The 21925-nt window shown below is 39.0% G+C and overlaps 2 protein-coding genes across 2 annotated transcripts; one reads left to right on the top strand and one right to left on the bottom strand.

Moving 5' to 3' along the window:
- The first annotated feature begins 1398 nt into the window (after positions 1 to 1398).
- Positions 1399 to 3125, top strand: LOC310642830 (histone H3.2). Its single transcript, XM_083366769.1, has one exon. It carries the CDS (start codon positions 1426 to 1428, stop codon positions 1834 to 1836), a length of 411 nt encoding a protein of 136 aa, XP_083222895.1. The 5' UTR covers positions 1399 to 1425; the 3' UTR covers positions 1837 to 3125.
- Positions 3126 to 4229: 1104 nt separating this feature from the next.
- On the bottom strand, positions 4230 to 20607 carry WBP11 (WW domain binding protein 11). The gene is made up of 12 exons (XM_083366747.1): positions 20368 to 20607; positions 19764 to 19866; positions 19371 to 19402; positions 17256 to 17349; positions 16679 to 16875; positions 13115 to 13248; positions 11924 to 12123; positions 11233 to 11427; positions 10927 to 11028; positions 7080 to 7394; positions 6421 to 6603; positions 4230 to 5939 (listed from the first exon to the last, which is right to left on the bottom strand). Exons 2-12 carry the CDS (start codon positions 19825 to 19827, stop codon positions 5521 to 5523), a joined length of 1935 nt encoding a protein of 644 aa, XP_083222873.1. The 5' UTR covers positions 19828 to 19866; positions 20368 to 20607; the 3' UTR covers positions 4230 to 5520.
- Between the last annotated feature and the right edge of the window lie 1318 nt (positions 20608 to 21925).

Genomic DNA, 21925 nt, shown 5'->3' with positions numbered 1-21925 from the left:
TCATCGGAGAAAAGCTTTATGGAACAAGTATTTTATTAAAAAATTCTGTTCTATGCCTCAGTCTAAATAAATGCATTCAGCATGAAAAACACTGTGGTGTCAAGGGAATTTATTTTTTTAATTAGTTTGGCATTAAATCTTTAGTTTGAAATGTTCTGATTGTTGTAGATCACCATTTTTTCCCGTGTTACATTTGAATACAAAATAGCCTTTAAAGCTGCATCCTACATATTTGAGTGAAAGTCTCAAGTCATGAGATTCATTTACACTGTAAATTTACAGTGTACACAGGGTGAACAAATGTAAGTGCTTTAACATACCTTTAGAAACAATGGGTATGTGAAACTGCAAATGTTGGGCATGTCAGGAGTGAAATAAATTTAGGAGTCAATGGAATTTATACTTGTACATAGGACTATGAACTTTTATAGAGAATCCAAGGTAAGTCTATGGTACTAAAACATTCCACTGAGTTCAGCCCTTTCTCCCAAGTCAGAAAATAGGATTGTAACTCAAATAGATCTGATCCTTCACTTTCTTCCAGATGGGACGGGGTGGGTTTTGTTATTATGACGTTAATCTTAAATCTGTACTATGGGCATTGTTTAATCATGTTTTAATTATTTTAACTTTTGTATCTGTCTTTTACGTATTGCCCTGTTAACCGCCCTGAGTCTCTTGAGAGAAGGGCGGTATATAAATTAAATAAATAAATAATAAAGAACCTCTTAGAATATTCCATTTCATTTACCACTATCTTTCTTGAAATGTATCTAGTGAAAACAATCAACAAATCAGTTCTGTGAAAACTCGAGAGAAATGGAAACTGTTGATATTTAGGTAGGTGGCTTTAAACTTTGAATTATACACCTATTTTATATATTTTCAAATGATATGAAGAATTCTGAAGTGAGTTCTAGTTCTCCTTTAGGCATGAAAGCTGGCTGGGTGACTCTTAGCCCAATTACCTCACAGGGTTGTTGTGGGGAAAATAAGAGGGAGTATTGCGTTCACTTCCTTTGTAATAGTAAATATAGGCAAGATTTTTTTTTTTAAAAAAGTGTCTTTCTCTAATGTACACACATGTGTACGCCCTCCGCTCCATTGAAAATTTAACTGCAGCAACAATCGCATTTTGTTAGAGCAGCAACCAAGAAATCCTGAAGGTCTCTCTCTCTCTCTCTGATTAGAGGCGAAGATGCTGCGGAAAGTCGCAAAAACAACACAAACAACAAAGTGGTAGGCGGGGCTTTCTGGCATCAACCAAAAGCGCGCGTTTTCAAATCCAGAAGCTTTCCAATCGCAATTGCCTTCCTAGAGCTAGCCAATCAAAAGAGAAATTGGAATCGCTATAAATCAGGCAGCGAGAGTCTCAAATCTTCTCTTAGACTTTTTCTCTCGCCCACGTTTGGCGCGAACAGGGAGATGGCCCGGACGAAGCAGACGGCTCGGAAGTCAACGGGCGGCAAAGCGCCCCGCAAGCAGCTGGCGACCAAAGCTGCCCGCAAGAGCGCCCCCGCTACGGGCGGCGTGAAGAAGCCTCACCGCTACCGCCCGGGCACCGTGGCCCTGCGAGAGATCCGCCGCTACCAGAAGTCGACCGAGCTGCTGATCCGCAAGCTGCCCTTCCAGCGGCTGGTGCGTGAAATCGCCCAAGACTTCAAGACCGACCTGCGCTTCCAGAGCTCGGCCGTGATGGCGCTACAGGAGGCGAGCGAAGCGTACTTGGTGGGGCTGTTCGAGGACACGAATCTGTGCGCCATTCACGCCAAGAGGGTGACCATCATGCCGAAGGACATTCAGCTGGCGCGGCGCATCCGCGGGGAGAGAGCTTAGATCCGCGCCTATCTCGGAAAATAACACGAAACCCAAAGGCTCTTTTAAGAGCCGCCACCTTCGTCTCGGAAAGAGCCGAGTCCATTTGTCAAGCAAATCCCAGCGATTAAGACGGGTTAATAAATGCCGTTTGCTCCCACCGAGTGTATCTAAATTGTACCACGGAGCAGGGAAAAGGTAAATTTTCCTTGGGTATTCTGTAGCCTAGTTCATTTGAAGCCCTGGTTGGACACACGAGTTTCCATTAATTACATGAACCGCCATTTTGGGGACTGGAAAAAAGTATGCTGTGGAGATTTATGACTACCTTTGTAAAGGAATTGTTTTTTGTAGTTTCGGAGCGGGTGGTATTTCACCTCAATTGTCCAGCGCTTGCCCAAGGGCGGTGCCCGAGTTACAGTTCCTTTTCCCATGAAAAAGGAGAACCTAACTTCCTTCCCAACGGCCCGGAGACCGTTAAAAAATGTCAATTCAACTTAACTCGCCAGAAACTGGTTATCAATTTGCATGTAAGGGACTGCGCCTCCTGAATTTTGGATAAACAGCGAGGTAGTCACATTGCCAGCAACCTTTACATCTTGAATCCATTCACGTTTCTGAATCCTTTCAGAACTGTGTCCTGATTGTTAAACCTTAAACCCCTCAAACCTATTTCCATCAATATTTTAATTTGAAATTTTAAGAAATATTGCAAATTATGTCCCAAAGGTGCTTTATCAAAAGAGAACTTGTTCTCTTTGGGTTATTTTTTTTCCTTAAAGACATTTCGCTCTTCATCCAAGAAGCTTCATTCAGTTGGAAGGATTTATATTCCTTGCAGGAATATACTATAAAATATATTTCCTAGACAACTTCAGAGAGCTGGCTACAAGAATTTTTTAAACCTGGCAATGTGTTTCAGTTTTTAATTATCCCTTTCCTCCTCATTCTTTGAAATACCTCACATCTTCACAAGCAAGGCAGTTGTTAAGTGAGTCATGCCCAACTTTACAATCTTTTTTGCCATGGCTAAGGGAATCACTCCAGTTGTTAAATGAATCATGGTGTTGCTAGCAAATCTTGCTTCACTCATTGACTTACGGTACTTTGTTGGAAGCTGGCTGGGAGGTTTGCAAATGGTGATCATGTGATCCCAGGATGTTGCACCTGTGCTAAATACATCCTACTTGCCAAGTACCCAAATTCTGATCACCTGATCATGGGGATGCTGTTAACAATCAGGACTGGTCATAAGTCACTTCTTTCAATGCTATTGTAACTTTGAACCATCACTAAACAAATGGTTGTAAATAAAGAACTACGTTCATTTTAGAATCATGGTATTAATCTTCCACTGGCTAGTGATATTTTGCTTTGCTGAATGTAGCTTTATATCTTTCCATTAACGCTTTATTAACACAATACAATGAGTTAGTTTACCATGGTGAAGTCAAGCAAGCCGTGCACATAAGTCCCTGTTGAGAGTTTATTTATGTGGCATTAGTTTAGATCACAGGGTAGAGAAAATCATTAACCACAGGAAGAATGCCATGTAAATGCAGTCACAAAAATTGATTAGTGATACCAAAGGGAAACATTTTATGCTTTCTGTGTGGTTGTCATACCCTCCTTCTGTTATTATCTCTACCACTACTAAACTTTTCTGATTTAGAAATTCTTTAAAGTCTCTAAGATAACATTGGAACACAGGGAAGATAAAAGATATTTCAGACACTTGCTTACCATAGAAACAAAGGAGGAAAATGACTATTAGATAATTAAACATAGTCTTTAAATGCCTACTTCTGCTATTTCCCCAAAATCTTAGGCAAATGCTAAAAAATATTCCTAGCCCTGTCTCAAGGGTGGGAAATATTCTCAGGCTTTCCTTCTCAGCCTATTTCAGACCTGTTCTGCTAATGCTTCCTACAACATTCTTCATTATGGGAATATAACAGAAATGCCTTACATTGCCATCCTTTACTTGGAAGTTTCTTTTATTAAAAAGGAATTTTCCTTTCATAACTAAGGAACATTTATTTATTAAATGTTTATACCGCCCTTCTCCCGAAGGACTCAGGGTGGTGTACAGGGCAATAAACATTCCATTTTTCCTTTAAAAATGGAGGTTTTCTAAAAATTAAGCTTCTAAACTGAAAGTGATTTATGATATTCCAGATATGGTCATGCCCTGAAACAGGCTTGTTTCATCTGAAGCATGCATATAGTACAAATAGCTTCCAATTCAGTATATTAACTGCTTCTAGAATGACTGGTTCTGTGTGATCCAAAGAAGAAATGCAAGGTTCCAGAATTCTCCAACCATTAAATTCCCAGGAACGAGATGTAGTATATATCTAGTTTTCAGGACACTTTTGTCTTCATTCATGACCCTTCAAAGAAGCACCAAAAAGCACTAGCCAATATAATTTTACTTTCACATGTTGTTAAATCTTCTGACTGTACAAAATATTAAATGCTATAGCATATTCCACCTACTCCTGCTTCATACACCTATTAATACAGTTTAGATGCCTTGTAACCTCAAAATAACTCCCCAATTTTAAGAGTTCAAAAATTTAGTAGATAGAAAAACTAAAGACAATGTTAGATACACAAAGCAGAATCCACAAAGGGTTTCCTAGCTTGGAAGCAGATGAAATGTTATGTTGCCAAAATAATAAATTAGTAAGCACTAGATTACTCCTTCCCTTAATGTGTGCTGCTTTTTAAGCCTACAGTAGTCCTCTGAACGAAATCACTTTCTCCTCCCTTTTTGTCTTGCAAATGCCAAGATTTTAAGTGTTTGTATGTAAGCCTAAAGTACAAAAGAATGAAAAACAGAAGTGATAAATTCATGGACTATGTCTTCTCTCTCAAATGGAATCAATGACATGTCCTTTCTTAACCTTGTGAGCACTAAATGCATTGAATGTTTCCTCTGTATCCCACCAGGTACCATAAAAAAAATTAGGAATATGAACTGAGAAGTTACCAAGTTGGGAAACACTGGAAAAATAAATATCTCTTTCCTGAATTAAGATTAAGATTTACTAAATATCATTATCATTACCTAATTTCCAGATGAACCATTTATTCAGAAAGTCCTCATTCTCTTTCTAAATGTAAAGTGTTAATGCAGACACCTCATCACAAAGAGTTGTAATACATCAAATATTTATTCTCTCAAAACACAATGGTATTTGTCCTGCCAGCAAGAAGCCACTAATGTGACTGCAGAATAAGCAGGATACAAACCATTTGCAATGGCACATATGCAAACAATCTTGTCTGCCCACCTCTATGATAGTGTATAAACCAAGACATTTCACCAACTAAAAAATAGCATTGCAAAATATTTACAGAAGCCACCCAAACACAAACGCCTGATGATCAGGTTTATATGTAAGAGATTAGAACCAGAATTTACCCTGGTAAACTATTTCTTCTGATCACTAAAAATACTCAAAACAATATACTTCCCATACCGCACAGACATAACCAAGTCTTTCTTAAGAATTGATAATATGACAGTGCTTTTTCTTACATTTTCTATTATGATTTCTCCCCCCCACCCCAGTATAACGATAGATTGAGACTGAGGATACTTTGTTGTCACAAAAGATGTTTTTCAACTGGATGCCACTATAACATGGAACCCCATTCCCATATCTCATCATAGAAGATAGAAATCTTAGCTGATTGTCACAGAAGCCCCTCCATCTCCTTCATGAAAGCTTCATAAACATCATCCTTGGTCTGCACAGAAACAGGGGCAGATGAGCCAGTTTTAGGAGTTGTTTTGGTTATCTGAACAGAAGGCTCATCGTCAGGTTTTCTCAAGACTGAAGCAGCTGTTCCCTTATTCTCTCGCCGAACCCGAAGAGCTGTAGGCACAAACCGGGTGATCTCAGCCTTGGGGTTTGTAATTTGTGGCTTGGCACTAATTGTTGCTGTGGCTTTCTTCTCAATGGTGGCTGCACTAGTATCATCCGCCTTGGGTCGCTGAATCAAGCTAGGGGGAGCGCTCAATACACCTGGATTTGGAATGGGAGCAGGTGGGAATAACCCAGGTGGAGGAACCAAAGGAGGGCGTAACATGCCTGGACGAGGAGGTGGAATACCTGCAGAAAGATAAATTGTTATTCTTCTGATCTTTGTGAAGAACAAAAACATGAATTTTAAATTATATACAATGTTTCAGTTAAGAGTCTCAAGAATTTTCCTAAGCATTAATTCATTGTATTAGTTTCCTTATACGCACAATATCTGTATGAAAATTCAAGAGATTTATCAAGAAAGACTGACTAATCCTAAAGTCACATATCCTAATGAATTTCACTTCTACCTACACAACCCATGTTTGACAATGTTTATAACAGCAGATTTACAGGCCAGCAGTTGAATTCCTAAGTATGAACATTCCTATCACTGCAACTGCTAACGCTGCAGTACACAAAGTTCAAAAATTAAAATATATTTTCTTCAATCACAATCTCTTGCAACATTTCCTAGAACCCCACCTGAGAATGTTCTATGAGATCTCTGTTCTACTACAAATTACTGGAGAAACCAAAACATCCCACTTTTCAATTATAACATTACCTGGAGGAGCTGGAGGTGGCAGACGAGGTGGGGGGCCCCTAGGAGGGGGGCCAGGAGGCAAACCAGGAGGGGGGCCAGGAGGAGGACCAGGTGGCCGACCAGGTGGAGGACCAGGAGGTAAGAGCCGTGGCAAAGGTCCACGCAGTCCAGGCAATCCAGGTGGTCTTAGGAAAGGAGGAGCACCTAAAAGTATCATACAAATACATTTTAGTTGACCATTTCTCTAAAAAGGGTAAATCTTCAGTATCATCTTAATTGATATGGTTTAAATTGAAAAATGATGTTTCAATGTGTTGTTTACGAAGCACTCCAATTCATTCCATGAAAAGGGTGACTAAGCAATTAAAACAAATTATTTTCCTTCTTAATCAAGCTCCCATATGTACAGATAACTATATATAGTTGTGTGTGTGTGTGTGTGTGTGTGTGTGTGTGTGTATGTATATCCATCCCAGTTTTTCATATGTATGTAGAGTAGTATATATCCATTCCAATTTGTCACAATAGAAAAATGGGGGGATTTGTGACAAATTCTGCTGAGATAACTGAAATTCAGTCTTGTGTAAAATATAGCAATATTTTTATTAATCATATAAAACTACATCAGTGCCCCTACATATAGCTAGTTCAATAATAAAACTGCCTATTCAAATACCCACCTGGAGGGGGCCCTGGAGGAAGGCCAGTAGGAGGCCCTGGTGGTCTCAGAGGTGGTGCAGGAGGGGGTCCAAGAGGGGGTGGCCCAGGCATGGGAGGTGCTTGAATCTGAGATGGAGGAACAGGCTGAGGTGGAGGTTGCTGCTGGGGGGGATTGGTATGAGAAGGCGTTGAGGATCCTATCTCTGAGTGTGACTCTTCTGTAATTTGCTGCTGCTGCTGCTGAGAATCCTCTGCATCAGAGTCATCTTCATCATCATCATCATCGTCTTCAGAATATTCTTCTATCTCTTTGCCACCTTCAGGAATTTCCTGACCTATAAGCAATTATTTGTAGTAATTCTACAAAGGAATTATCGAGTCTGTCATTTACACCTCTGTAACTGTCTGGTTTGGAATTGCAACCAAACAAGACAGACACAGACTTCAACAGATGGTTAGAAGTGCAGGGGAAAAAAACAATTGCTACCAGCCTGCCTTCCATTGAGGACTTGTAAGAGCCAGAAAGAGGGCTGTGAAAATATCTACAGACCTCTCACACCCTGGACATAAACTGTTTAAACTTCTTCCCTCAAAACGATGCTGTAGGGATGGCACACCAGAAAACACAAGGACCGTTTCCCCCCCATGCCATTACTCTGCTAAACAACTAATTCCCACAACACTGTCAAACCTAGTAAGACTGTATTACTGTTATTCTCATCTTTTCTATTACCTATCCTTATCTTCTTATGACTATAACTTTGTTGCTTGTATCTTATGATTTGTATTGTTTTATTTAATATCATAGTATGATTTATGCTGTTTGCTTAGCTAGTATCTTATGACTATCACTAAGTGTTGCATCTTGTATGACTTATGATGGTGTTGTATTTTATGAGTTATAATGGCCAATAAAGAATTCTAATATTCCTTTACGTATTTTCTTAATATTGCAAAAAGATTTTAAAAAACAAACATATTTTCAATCATTATGATAAAAATATTGCACTCCAGACATAGAAATTATCTTTGTTCCGCAAATAGCAGACAAGGCAAATGTTAAGCAATTTCAAGGTTATTGGCCATGGAAGTGTAGGAATGCATTATTTTATTTCCCTTCCTGCCATGATCTGGATAACTACCCTTTATTTGAAGCATCTTTATTCATTTCAACGGAAGCTTCCAAAGGAATCAGAGAAGTCTTCATTAAACAGAAATGTGTTTTCTAATTTATTCTAACAAAGATTGTATAAATGCATATTTGTACAAGACTTTGGCTCAGTCTTGCATATTCATGGTGGACTATGTGACGCATTAAAACAGGGGTGTCAAACTGCCGGCCCACAGGCCAGATGCGTCACCAGGAAACCGTGCCCACCCCATTGCTGGCAATGGAGAAAAAGCTCCGATACATCGCACAATGTCACGTGACATCGCGAGTTTGACATGTCTGCACTAAAATCAAGAAATTTATAAACAAGTTTGGAACAAATCACCATGGTCCAGAATAAAACTGCCCTTATAGAAATGGTTAGCATAATATTTTTCAACTAGGTAACTTTAAGATGTGTGGACGTCAACTCCCAGAATTCCCATCTGTTCAACATTTAGTAAAAAAAAAAAATCTCACAGATCCTCAAGAGGCTGGTAAAAACTAAAAGTTTATTCTAATGTGATTCCAGTAAGAGCATGTGCTACCATAAATCAACGAATCTTCCAATCACAAGACTGGAAGTCAGTTACAATTAGAACAAATTTCCATTACAAATTGAATTGTTGAGAGTGTGGTGGCGCATCAGCTTCCTCTGTTCCTGGAGGAAACTGATTATCTGGACCCGTACCAATCGGGTTTCAGGCCCGGATACAGCACGGAGACGGCATTGGTCGCGCTGGTGAATGATCTCTGGAGGGCTCGGGACAGGGGTTGTTCCTCTGTCCTGGTCCTATTAGATCTCTCAGCGGCTTTTGATACCATCGACCATGGTATCCTACTGCGGCGTCTCAGGGGGTTGGGAGTGGGAGGCACCGTTTTACGGTGGTTCTCCTCCTATCTCCTGGGCCGTTCGCAGTCGGTGTTGACGGGAGGGCAGAGATCCGCCCCGAGGCCTCTCATTTGTGGAGTTCCTCAGGGGTCGGTTCTCTCGCCCCTCCTGTTCAACATCTATATGAAGCCGCTGGGTGAGATCATTCGTGGTTTCGGGGTGGGGTATCATCAGTACGCTGATGATACCCAACTTTTTCTTTCCACCCCGAACCAACCCAGCGATGCCCTTGCCGTGATGTCCCGTTGCCTGGAGGCGGTCCAGGTCTGGATGGGGAGAAACAGGCTTCGTCTCAATCCCGCCAAGACTGAGTGGCTGTGCATATCGGCATCTCGGGTCAACCAGACTATTCCATCTCTAATGATGGGGGGTGAGGTGTTACGCCCCCCCCCCGTTGATAGGGCTTGCAACTTGGGCGTCCTCCTTGACTCCCGGCTCAATGTTGAAGACCATATAGGAGCCGTGACCAGGGGGGCTTTTGCCCAGGTTCGCCTGGTGTGCCAGTTGCGACCCTACCTGGACCGAGATGCCCTACGCACAGTCACTCATGCGCTCGTGACCTCCCGTTTAGACTACTGCAACGCTCTCTACATGGGGCTGCTCTTGAGGACCACTCGGAGGCTTCAGCTGGTGCAGAATGCGGCCGCGCAAGTTGTGATGGGGGTTTCCCGATACTCCCATGTAACACCTCTACTCCGCGAGCTGCATTGGCTCCCGGTTGCCCTCCGGGTGAGATTCAAGGTGCTGGTGATGACCTATAAAGCCCTAAATGGCTTGGGTCTGGGATATCTGAGGGAACACCTGCTGCCGGCATCAAGCTCCCTTCGTCCAGTGCGCTCCCACAGGGAGGGTCTTCTCAGGGTGCCACCGGTAAGAGATTGCCGGCGGATGACACCCAGGGATAGGGCCTTCTCAGTGGGTGCGCCTGCCCTTTGGAACCAGCTGCCAGTGGAGCTGAGGACTGCCCCCGACCTCCGTTCATTCCGCCGGGACCTGAAGACTCTTCGAGCTCTCTGGCCCAGGCTGAGAATTTTAATTTTAGTTTTAATCTTAATTTTAACTGGGGTTTTACTTATGCAGGGACGAATATAATTTTTTTAATCTGTTTTTAACTTTTGTATCTCTGTTTTTTAATCACCCTGTAAACCGCCCTGAGTCCTTCGGGAAAGGGCGGTATATAAATGTAATAAAATAAAATAAAATAAAATAAAATAAAATAAAATAAAATAAAATAAAATAAAATAAATTACGTTTATCCACAGTATTTATTTGTAGGCCATCACTGGGATGATACTGTATGCTCTTTCAGTTTCCAGGTTATAAAATTTAATTCTTTTGGATTTACACTTGGCTCCATTCTCAATGTCTTTAAAAGTTCACTCAAGATACAGTTTTTCACGTGCCTTTTGTTAATTAATTTGTGCTTTTGTTTTAATTTGTTTTAGTTGGTATTTTAATTATTGCCTTGACTAAAATCACAGCAATTAAATCAAACAAATAAAATTGTAAATGAGCTATAAGCTACAAATTTGAGATGAACACAAACCCACTACTTTTGATCTCTGTGCTATGCTTCTAGAACATGTGAATTTAATAATCTGAAGGACAACAACTGCAAGCAAGTTAGCATTTGAAATTACTTTTTTCATCACAATTGGTTTGTGTTAATGCCCCACATCCTTCCTCTAGTATTCTAATTTCTTAATATAAATCCTTGCTTAAAAGTTATCTTGGGTGTTACTTCTTTAAACAAGTTTCTCTAGCTTGTAACTAAAAAAATTAAAAGAGCATGGGACAGAGGGAAGATTTTTTTTAAATTATTTACCAGCCATCCGCAACATCATTGCTTGAAGTGGTGTGAGTTCCTTCATGTTCTTCTTCTTTTTTCTTGATTTTCCAGGAATGTCAGCAAAACGTACACTATGACCTGCGAAGGTATGGGATGAAATATGAAGATTTTTTTCATCAGCAATCACTGCTTCTAACAGGTTTACCAATATTTAATTTCTCCAAAGTTATCTGTTCAGTTTTCAGTTCAAGAATAGAGTAATTGCTTCCTAAGCCTATAAACATGCGTGCAATATTTACTAATTTTTCTATTAAATTCCGATCCAAACAATTTTAAGCTTACCAGACTTCTTATCTTCACCACCTTCCCTTTCAGCATTGTCATCGTGATGCATGAATTCTTCTCCTTCACTGTCAGCATCACTTCTTTCACTATCACTGTCATCGGTAGTATCATCATGCTTGTCCTGGTCCATATCCTCAGGGTATCCCTCATCTTCACTTGTACTGGAACCATCTTCATCATGGCCTCTTCGACCTGTAATAAGATATGTTTTATCAGAGGCAGGTCAAGGGGAGAGAAAGAGATTCTTTTCTATCACGTTTGCTTTTAAAATTAAAACATTTTTTCTAGTTCCAGCTTTTAAGCATATAAGGTAGAGACAAAATAGATGACTTCAAATAGACTAAATAGTGACCTATGACCTGTCCTCAACATCACAACATTGCACCATCCTCGCAGTCACAGGATCATGATTTGGGCACTTTGCAACCAACACTTACTTATGACTGGTTGCAGCATCTTGCAGTCACAATTGCAATTTGTGACCTTCCTACCCAGCTTCCAACATACAGCCAACGGAGAAAGCTGGATTCACTTAACAACCACATTCAAAATTTTTGTAGATCTGGGTGTGGACACCTCATGACTTGCTTAACGACTATACCACTTAGCAAGCAAAATTCTAATCCAAACTGTGGTCATAAGTCAAGGACAACCTGTACCAATACTCTGAAGAGGGGAAGCCATTTACCTGTCTCTGGACTATAAGACATGTCTTCATCTCTTCTCCGAGGAGGCATTTCAACAGTGAATCCTAGTTTACGCCCATACATCTGCAAAACCTGAGGTGGTGGTGGTCCTGGTGGTGGTCCAGGGGGCTTCCTACCAGGAGGTAGACGGGGTACACCATGCCCAGGAGGTGGAAGTACAGTAACAGGCCGGACAGGAGGTCTAGAAATATGAATCGGGTAAGTACAATATTAGGAACTTTTGAAATCTGAAACTTTTCCTACTTTTTTCTGATAAAGCAATCTGAGACCTTATAAAAAGTATGAGTATGCTTCACCTCAAACAGATATAAGATCAAAAAGATCAGTTTGCAAGGTATCTAAAGATATCAAGATCTTATTGCCTAATCTAAATGAAAAATGACAAAACAATTAGTGTTTAATTACCAAAAAGGCTATTATTAATTAAAGCAGAAAATTGAAACTAATCATATTTATCCAAGTCTGGGGAAAAATTCAAGGGACAATTAGCTATTTCTGATAGCTCTATCAAAAGAAGAGAGGAAAAAGGAATTGCAAAAGCTTATTCTTTGGAACATAATGCCAAATAATGATTTAATATAATGTTCAAACAGAGCCTGTGAGTTGTGATGGGTTTGCCATAATTATGCCTTTAGTTCCTGGCCTTATAATCTGTTAATGTGTTTCATAATATGCATTTTCATATTTTAAACAACAGACTATGTTCAAAAGTTTTGTTTCTTGGTTTGAATTCACCAGAACAGATTGAAGCAGCAGTAACAGCAAGTTATTTATAAAACCTCATTATTAATAATACCAAAAATGTGGAACATTTTTGCAAATATTATCAAAAAATCATGAAAAGTGAAGGCTAGGCCAAGTGATGCTGATGATCCAAAATCATCAATTGGGCTTCCTAGCTGAGTGAGGATTAAAACCTGCATCTCTCTGTCCCTAATCTAACTCTTTCTTGAAAAGAAAGTTAACTTCTGCCTTACTGTGTATTTTGAATTTCTTAATCTACACTTTGAACATCATGATTACATATGATGATAAAGCAAAGAAAATTGCAAAGGTCGCAATTATGTTTAGAATGAAACTAATGGCAATTACAAAATAACAACATAGGATTCTAATCATTTTACCAACTCCATTCACAAGTTCAGTTCTCTGCAATATAATTTCTTTCTTACCCATAGGCTGAGGTCTTTTTGAGAATAGAAGGAGGCTGGGCTCCAGGCAAAGGGATATCTTGAATGAGGATGTTGGAAGGAGCATGAGGCATGTCAGGCAGGGGGATGCTCTCCACCTCGACATGCTGAGCATTCTGGGGGAAAAATAAGTTTCCTTAAATTAAGTTGCATATTTCTATTAGTTTTGAAGGAACTACATCCTGAAAATGATTTACAATAAATACTTTTTTTTAAAAAAAAGCTGTTAAAATATAAAACCAGGAGGATTTTAAAAAAACTTTCTAGTTATAACATGCAATCTTGTTTTTTAGAAAAAGAAAAACTAATGGAAACGTAGTATTATTTGGAAACGCTGAATCAGAATTTCAAATTAATGGAACAGAACCAAGTGATCTAGCAATTTGTCAGTAACATTGAAGACAAAAATTATTACACATAATTTTTTTTACAAATCCAACTCTGTTCAATAGCTGATTTATAAAATAGTATCACCAAAGCTGAAATAGAAGAAAACATATTTATATGCTGCTTTCCAGCAAAAAAATGGCACATAAAGTGGTAAAGAATAATAAAGAAATACAGAAATAATAGTGCCAAACTGAAGTTATATATAGTATTTTAGTCTGGTAGTTAAGATAAATAATAAATTGTATTGGATTGACTGGCATCCTCTCCTTGAAGAACTAACTACCTCTTAAAAATTTGATAATCTACCTGTATTGATTGACACTGCCTAATTGACTTTTTTCTATAATAGTTTATTAAAATTAACATACAACAATAAAAATAATATAAATTAAGGAAAATATAAAAAAGAAAATGTAAAATGTGTACCGAGAAAAAGAAAAAATGAGGGTGGAATGGAAAAAGGGAAATTATAATTTTTAATTCTTTCTGGTTGCCTTTAATAGCCAGCATTCAAGGTCTCCTCTTATAGCAATAGCCTCCGAGGCCCAGAACACAGGCTATAGGCAGTGCCCACGTACTTCCGGTGGTCTGTTCTGGGCCTTGGAGGCTTCCCTCTACTCTTGCTGGGAGCAGAGAAAGAAACAGAGGCTGGAGAGGAGACAGATCTTCAAAGATAAGTGACCCGGAGTGGCAGGACTGGGTGAGGGAACAATTGTGGGGACCTCAGGGTAAAGAGCATGAGGTATCTCACCGGGGTGTGTGTGGCTTGGGTGGTCTGAAGCAGGTGGCCTGTTCCATCACTAGATTCCCCATGGCCTTCCCTACCCTGAGATACCTCGTGTTCACCTAACGAGCTGCGCATTCACCCATGCATTCAATTAGCAAATGTATGGGCGAAAGCTGGGAGTGAATTGCGTTCAAGGTATGAGATTCACTCCTACGAATCCTTGAGTTACGAATGGAACTCATTACATTCATAACTCAAGAACTAAGTGTACACTGCTTCCTAGTGCTTTACACCCTCTGTAAGTGATTTACAGTCAGCATACTGCCCCCAACAACCTGGCTCCTCATTTTACTGACTTCACAAGGATGGAAGGCTGAGTCAACCTTGAGCCAGTGAGAATCAAACTGCTGGCAGTCAGCAGAATCAGCCTGCAATACTGCATTCTAACCACAGTGTCACCAGGGCTCTTTTTTCTGATCCAGAATTTTTTCCCCCGGAAGTAGAAGAGGTTTCTTACAATTATATTCAAAAACTTCTTATATTTTAATAGGAATTTAAATTAAATATAAGAAATATTCTTATAATTATTTCAACATCTTATTTCCAGTCAACTTGGCCCCTTAGCCTGTTATGAGCTTTCCAAAATCAAGATTCTAATCATCCTTTTGCTGCTTATTTCCAAATAAAAAAATGTTTTAAGTTTTAAGCTTACATAAAAATTATTTTACTTCAGGTTGAAGGACAACCATCCAATGTAATAAAACTTGTCCTTCTGAAGGTTCTTAATATTCAAAAAGCAATTTGCAAGCCATTTTCCATAAATTGATTAAGGAGGGAAGTGAGCATCCTTTGGAAAGTTCCAAACTGCGTCTTGGGCAAAGCTGACTCTCCCAACTCTCAGAGCGCTAAAATCCACTAGAGATGGGGGAGTATTTGTGCAGAGCATTCTGGGTGGTCCCAAGTCCTCTCCTTAATTTGGAAAAGAGTTTGGTGAGCCAATTCATTCACCAGCTACACTTTCCACTGAAGTCATCAGGTACGCTAACAGCAAAGTCCACCATTGCTTCCTTGGAAGTGCTTCCCACCACTGCATCCCACAAGTGCTTGACACTGCTGGATTGACCTTAACTTCCATGTCATATTCTTTGTCATTCTGACATAAGACAGTTTAATATTTTAAAAATGTTCAGGTGCTTGGACAGAAAGATATAAAATAACAATTGTAATAAATATACATTATTATTTTCAACTTCAAGAATTTATATTCATTGTGGTATCCCACTTGAGTTTCTACATTCCTTTAATTGTCTCCATTAATGGTCATTTGAAGAACAAGCTAACTTCAAGAATTGTTGTGTTCATTTTTTTCTCCCTTGCCTTATGTTTATTAGATCAATACAAACAAAACAATCTTAACTGTTTAAAATAGCAAATCTTCCTTATGCAACTACATCATCATAAAAATATTTTCAGAATCACTATATAAATCAGGACTGACAACAATGTCTGCAAATACCATGTCTCACATGATCCTTTTCTGCAAGGAACCTTAAACAATTCTACTTTAAAAAATGGCCAAATTCTTACAAGACTACCTTATCACAAAAGATTTGGAGGGAGAATGCCAAAATCTTTGACTCTGGAGTTTTTTGCCAATATTTCTTATATATTGCTATCCACACCAGACAGTACTTGAAATATATCAGGGACCACCAGTCCTTTGTGCACCATTACTGATCTCTGAACCACAGGCTTGGAACCAGTGATTTAAAATATAAGTATTTAATGAATAATGACAAGCAACCAATTGCACAATGTTTAGTTTCCCTGAAGACCAATTTATACAAAGAACTAACAGTGTGGAATTCTGTAACAGAAGTTTACAGAAGGAATATATGGTAAAATATTGAGCTCAGTTATTTCAGCTCTGCAAATGAAATCAGAAGAAAGACTCAGCCTTCCATCCTTCCGAGGTAGGTAAAATGAGGACCCAGATTGTTGGGGGCAATTAAGCTGACTTTGTAATAATGCCGCTTGGGGGTGTGTGAAAGCCCTAATAAGCAGGCATATACATAGAATGAAGGCTACTGCTAAGCTTGTAAGCCGCCCTGAGTCTTCGGAGAAGGGCGGGATATAAATGGAATTAAAATAAAATAAAATAAATAAAATACTGTTTCTGCTGTGACCCCTAATTATTAACCTCTGAGATGTTCTAGTGAACAACAACTGTTTATAAGACTAAATTTCAATGATAACCTCATGATCACTTGTCCATACTGCTATATGAAAGACACAGATTATGTAGATGAGCAATTCCAAATAATTAAGATTGAAAGGCAATCTGAAGAATCAACCAACCTCTTTCATGAATACCTAGGAAATAAAATGCAAAATCCAACCAATAGTTTAAAGTTGATGTGAGCAGGTACCTTTACAGCATCAAAGTACTGACTGAGCTGAGATCTTTTCTGTTCATATTCCACTTCTAGCTTGCGTAACTCCTTATAAATGTCTGGATTCTCTTTCTCGTATAGTCGCAGGATACGCTCAAAGGTTTCACGTAGTTTCTTACGCTTGTCCTTAAGCACCTTTTCATTTAATTGAGGCTGTTGTACTGGATTAAATTCTATAAACATGAAAAAATTGCAAGAAAAAAATTGTGCGGACTCTCACCTTCACCTTCCCATTACCCGATGTTCATAGCAGCCAAGAACAATCGTAAAGGGCACAGAAAATAAACCAAGACAATAGCAACTATTCTTTCCGGTAATCATAAAAAAAGGTAAAGATTTCTCCTGTCTTTGTTGTATCCAACTGTAGGGGGCGGTGCTCATTTCCATTTCTTAACTGAGGGAGTCAGAGTTGTCTGAAAACATTTCTGCGGGTCGTGTGGCCAGCAAGACTATTGTTAATTCTGAGTTTACTTTCTCTCTCGTACAGTAATGTTAAACTAATTTTTCTATCACATTACTTTTTCTATTCAAGTTGAAAAAAATTCAAACCTACCCATTTCATCAAGTTTTTCCATGTCTCGAATGATTTGTTTGGGATCCTTCATCTTTAGCACTGCTGCTCTCACCATCATGCGCTGCTTTTTGTTCTGAACAGAAAATAAAAGCCAGAATTAAGGACCTGGACTTCACAAGCAATATATTTAATTTGCTTAATAAAATGAAAGTGCAATTTTGAGTCTAATGTGTCTGGCAAACTCAGAGGGTTTTATTTATTCATATTTTACAGGCAATGTGACACTCACCAACACATCCAAATATATATTCATTCTCCTTCTCTTTAACAGTTAGAGTGGATATAGAAAGTTTACAAATCCCTATTAAGATGCCAGGTTTTGGAGATGTAAAAAAATAGACCAAGATAAACCACTTCAGTTTTTTCCACCTTTAATATAACAAATATGCTGTATTATTCAATTGAAAAACTAACTGAAATCTTTTAGGGTGAAGAACAATAAAAATCATACAATGTGATTACCTAAGTGTACATACCCTTAAACTACTTTGTGAAAGCACCTATTTTAGGACAGCTTCAGTCTTTTGGAGTAGGAGCCTATCAGCAAGGTACATCTCGTCTTGGGAATTTTTGCCCACTCTTCCTCACAAAGGCACTGCAAATCTATCATACAGCTAGGGCATCTCCTATACACAGTCCTCTTCAGGTCACCCCACAGTTCCAATTGGATTCAGGTCATTCAACTTAGATCTTATTCTGGTGAAGCCATTCTTTTGTTGATTTGGATGTATGCATTGGGAAGTTGTTGGGTTGAAAGATAAAATTCCTCTTCAGCATTTTAGCAGAGCGCTGAAGGTTTTCCCACAGCGAGGTAGGCAATTTAACAAATAAAATATTTTGAACTGTTCATAATTCCCTCCATCTTGTCTAAAGCCCCAGTTCCAGCTGAAAAAAAGCAGCCCCAAAGCATAAAGCTGCCACCATCATGGTGCACATTTGGTGATGTGCAGTGTCTTTTTTGTGCCCAACATACTTTTTGGAATTATGCCCAAAAAGTTCTGTCTTGTTCTCATCAGACCATAACACATTTTCCCAGTCTTGATGTAGGTTTTTGCAAAATTCAGTCGGGCTTGGAGGTTCTTTTTTGTAAGAAAAGGCTTCCATCTTGTCATTGTGTCACGCTACCCCATAGGTCAGAAATACGAAAACTACAGAAAATTGTTGTCACATATAGTACGCAACCAATACTTGCAAGAAATTCCTGCAGCATCTTTAATGTTGCTGTAGGCCTCTTGGGAGCTTCTCAAATTACTTCTTATTTTTTCATCAATTTTGAAGCCATATTTTCTCCACTTGTTGCTGTCTGTCTTCACTCTGTTCCATGGTATATCCAATGCCTTGGAAAAAAATGTGTACCCTTCTCTTGACTGATACCTTCCAACGAGATCCTTTTGATGCTTTGTAACCTCTTTGCAGATCATGCCTTTTGCTGTAAAAGTCAACTGCATAAATAAATGTCAGACAAATCTAGTAGAATAACTGATCTTTATACGGGCTTGATCAAAATCACTTTAATAGATGGCAGATATATACTGTTTACCATCAGGCTGAATGTGATTAGTTAATTCTAAACCCAACCACATCTCTATTTATAAGATGGTATGCACATTTATACAACTACATTGTATATTTTTATTGTTGCTTTTCCCCCTAAAAGTTTCCAATCTGTTTTTCAATTGAATTATATAGTTTATGTTAAAGGTGGAAAAAAATCTGAAATGATTTGTCTTGGTCTGATTTTCTTAAATCTCAAAAATCTGGCATTTTAGCAAGGGTATGTAGACTTTTATATCCACTGTATATACATAATCCTTTCATATACTAACTTCTTTCTTAATGTTTTATGAGGCAGTTTTTATATCCTTTTAAAACTTACTGTAAGGTTTATGAAACATAGCTTTATTAATAGCAACATAATCCTAACCCAGTGCCCTATGTCAAATCTTGCTCAGACAAGATAGATTAGGAAAGTTCATTAGCTAATATAATATGTACATTCTATATTAATACACATGCGCTTAACGTCAGATTCAAAGCTAACAGAGAAACATATAGCATTGCCAGCTTGTTTATAATTTGGCAAAGATCTATTACCTTTTTCAGTTCCCTCTTCCGGGCCTCCTTTCCTACAAAAAGAAACTTAAATTATCACAGATATATATTTTGTAAAAAGTACAGTGCAAATATAGAGATAATATATTAATAAGTGTATTTCATATATGAAACGGTGAAATAGGCTATTTTTGGAATAGTTTTAGAATTATATAATTGGATTTCAAATTTGGAAATTAAGAATGTATAAAATTATGAATTAGACTGGAATCAGAAATCTGTTAACTTGTATTTTTAAACAATTTGAAATTTAGTCTTCTATGATTTTAGTAGTTATTACTTATTAACAGCAATTTGACGCCACATCCTAAATGTACAACTGTACAATTTTGTACAACTGTTGGGGATTTAGTCAAAAGATTTCAAGATACTTACTGGCTTGGTCCGTGGGGTTCATGAACTTCCCACTCTTAGTGGAAGATGTAGATCTCCTTCCCATTTTGACTATTTATTTCTTTTATTGTTCCACTTGATGAAACTAGACAAGAGGAAAAACACAACATCAGTAATATCCTAACAGAAAATAACCCATCTTCATCAGTTTCGCATGGCCTTCCTCGAATTTCTTGTGACCACTGCTTCTGCCAAGGACTCTCTTAAAACACATCTTTTGATCAACAAAAGAGGAAAGGCAAAGTAGACGAATTATGACCATTCACCCATTATTTGCTGAATCCAAATTAATATTCTTTTTCTTCTGTATTGTGATTACTTGGCTCTGACAACGGGTGGCTCATGATGTGAATAAGATTAAAATAAAGATCCAATACAGCACAACCACAATCTCCAGTCTATTAACAGCCGCTTATTAATAGTTAATCAAGTCTAGCATGAAATATTTGTAAACCTAGCGAGGAGAACGAAAGGTGCAACATAAGCAATATTAGAGGGGCAAATGCTAACTTCTAAAAAGTGCAAGGGTTTAGGACAGAGAAGATCCCAAAGAGAGAAATCGCCTTTTCGACCTTATTTTCCTTACCTGCTGCCAAGGCCGAGAGCGCTAAACCAAGATAGCGACAGAAGCAAAACTACGGGCTACCTCTTCCACAGAGCCCATTCATATGGAGTCTTCCAACCAGCTAGCCCAGGCCGGTGTCCTGCCTCCTGCGAAAAAAAAAAATCGAATCCGCTTCCAGAGAGTTTCCTACTCAGGCGCCATCTTAAAAATCCACGCGATTTCACGGCAGTACCAACAAAACCGAAGGCAGGCTAGAGATACTCACACGGAGCCGACTTCCGGCCAAATGAGTGACGTTTGGTCGTATAGACTTTATAAACTTGCCTCCAGTGCATAACTTCCGGGTTAATTTGAAACCACTTTTCCTCGTTGTAAATGTAAAGCAGGGGTCTTCAAACTTGGCCCTTTTATGACTTGTGGACTTCCACTCCCAGAATTCCTCAGCCAGGCACGCTGGCTGAGGAATTCTGGGAGTTGAAGTCCACAAGTCATAAAAGGGCCAAGTTTGAAGATCCCTGATGTAAAGTCTTCAGCGCATAACAGTTAAAGCCTAAAAGGGAAAAGATAGCAACGGAGATAGGCGTCACTGTTTTTAAGACACGATGCACGGATGTCAAACACGTCGGGACACGTATCGCGACTTTTTTTTTTTTTTTTTTGCATTGCCGGAGCTGGGGTGGGCGCGGCCTCGGTATGATGCAAGCGGCCCGCCGGCCGGCAGTTTGACGCCAAATACGCATCTATATACAGTTGGAAAAGTGACAATATCTGAGATTAACATCACTGCAAAATAAAGAGGGCTCAATTAAAGAAGTTGTGACTCAAAATCCAAGCCAAACTCATCAAATACGGCTTTTAAAAGCCACCTGCAGCCATACTTTCTACGTCCAATACCAATTTCTATCCTGCAACGGGCATGACACTAGCCAAGTGGTGCTACCCTTATTTACAATATAAGTGGTCTTTAAAGATAGGGATAGATGGATTTGTAAGATTTATCTCGCTCCCCTCTTAGCAAATATCAACCAGTGGGGGACCAGAGCTGGGGTAGGAGATTAGCTTTGACAATTGGTTAGATTCTTGCATTTGATCTCAGCTGAAACCCAATGAGTTCATGTGCAAATGTTTTGCATGAGCCCATTAAAGAGAGGCTGACTATCGGCATAATCTATTGAAGTATTATTTCAATACTTCCAACGTGATCCTCGAGTCCCACGCGGAGTATTTTATTAAATCAGAGAAGCGGCGCTCCTTAAACCGAACAGCTAAGGCGCTTTTCTTATCTCTATGACAACGACGCAGCTTGACTGCTCCCCCTAGCGTTGATTGTCCATTATCTTTTTTTTCCAGTTCTCAGTTCAGTGGCTCAGAGCAAATGGGCTCCGCATGCTAACGCGAGAGGGCGCAGTTGGGGCAGGGATGCAGTTAGATTCCAAAGGGACTGTAGAAGGCGCTCGCTGATTATTTTTGCGTTGGTTTTTATTATCCTTTAAAAATATATAAGTAAGTTACTGCTGTTCTGTTCACAGCATTTTGTATTATTGATTAAGAAGAAAAACAAGCATTTCTTTCAGCCTGA

The sequence above is a fragment of the Vipera ursinii genome, assembly GCF_947247035.1.
Source record: "Vipera ursinii genome assembly, chromosome: 6".
Lineage (NCBI taxonomy): Eukaryota > Metazoa > Chordata > Lepidosauria > Squamata > Viperidae > Vipera > Vipera ursinii.
Note: the sequence above shows the minus strand (reverse complement) of the source record. Positions and strands in the feature narration are given on the sequence as shown.

What these genes read in the sequence shown, in the direction of transcription:
- LOC310642830 (XM_083366769.1), top strand. Translation starts at nt 1,426, where the DNA reads ATGGCCCGGACGAAGCAGACGGCTCGGAAGTCAACGGGCGGCAAAGCG.
- WBP11 (XM_083366747.1), bottom strand. Translation starts at nt 19,827, where the DNA reads ATGGGAAGGAGATCTACATCTTCCACTAAGAGTGGGAAGTTCATGAAC. An exon ending in TCCTCCAGGGCCCCCTCCAG is followed by an intron (nt 6,604 to 7,079) that starts GTGGGTATTTGA and finishes TGATACTTTTAG; the next exon opens with GTGCTCCTCCTTTCCTAAGA. An exon ending in GCCACCTCCAGCTCCTCCAG is followed by an intron (nt 5,940 to 6,420) that starts GTAATGTTATAA and finishes ATCTTTCTGCAG; the next exon opens with GTATTCCACCTCCTCGTCCA.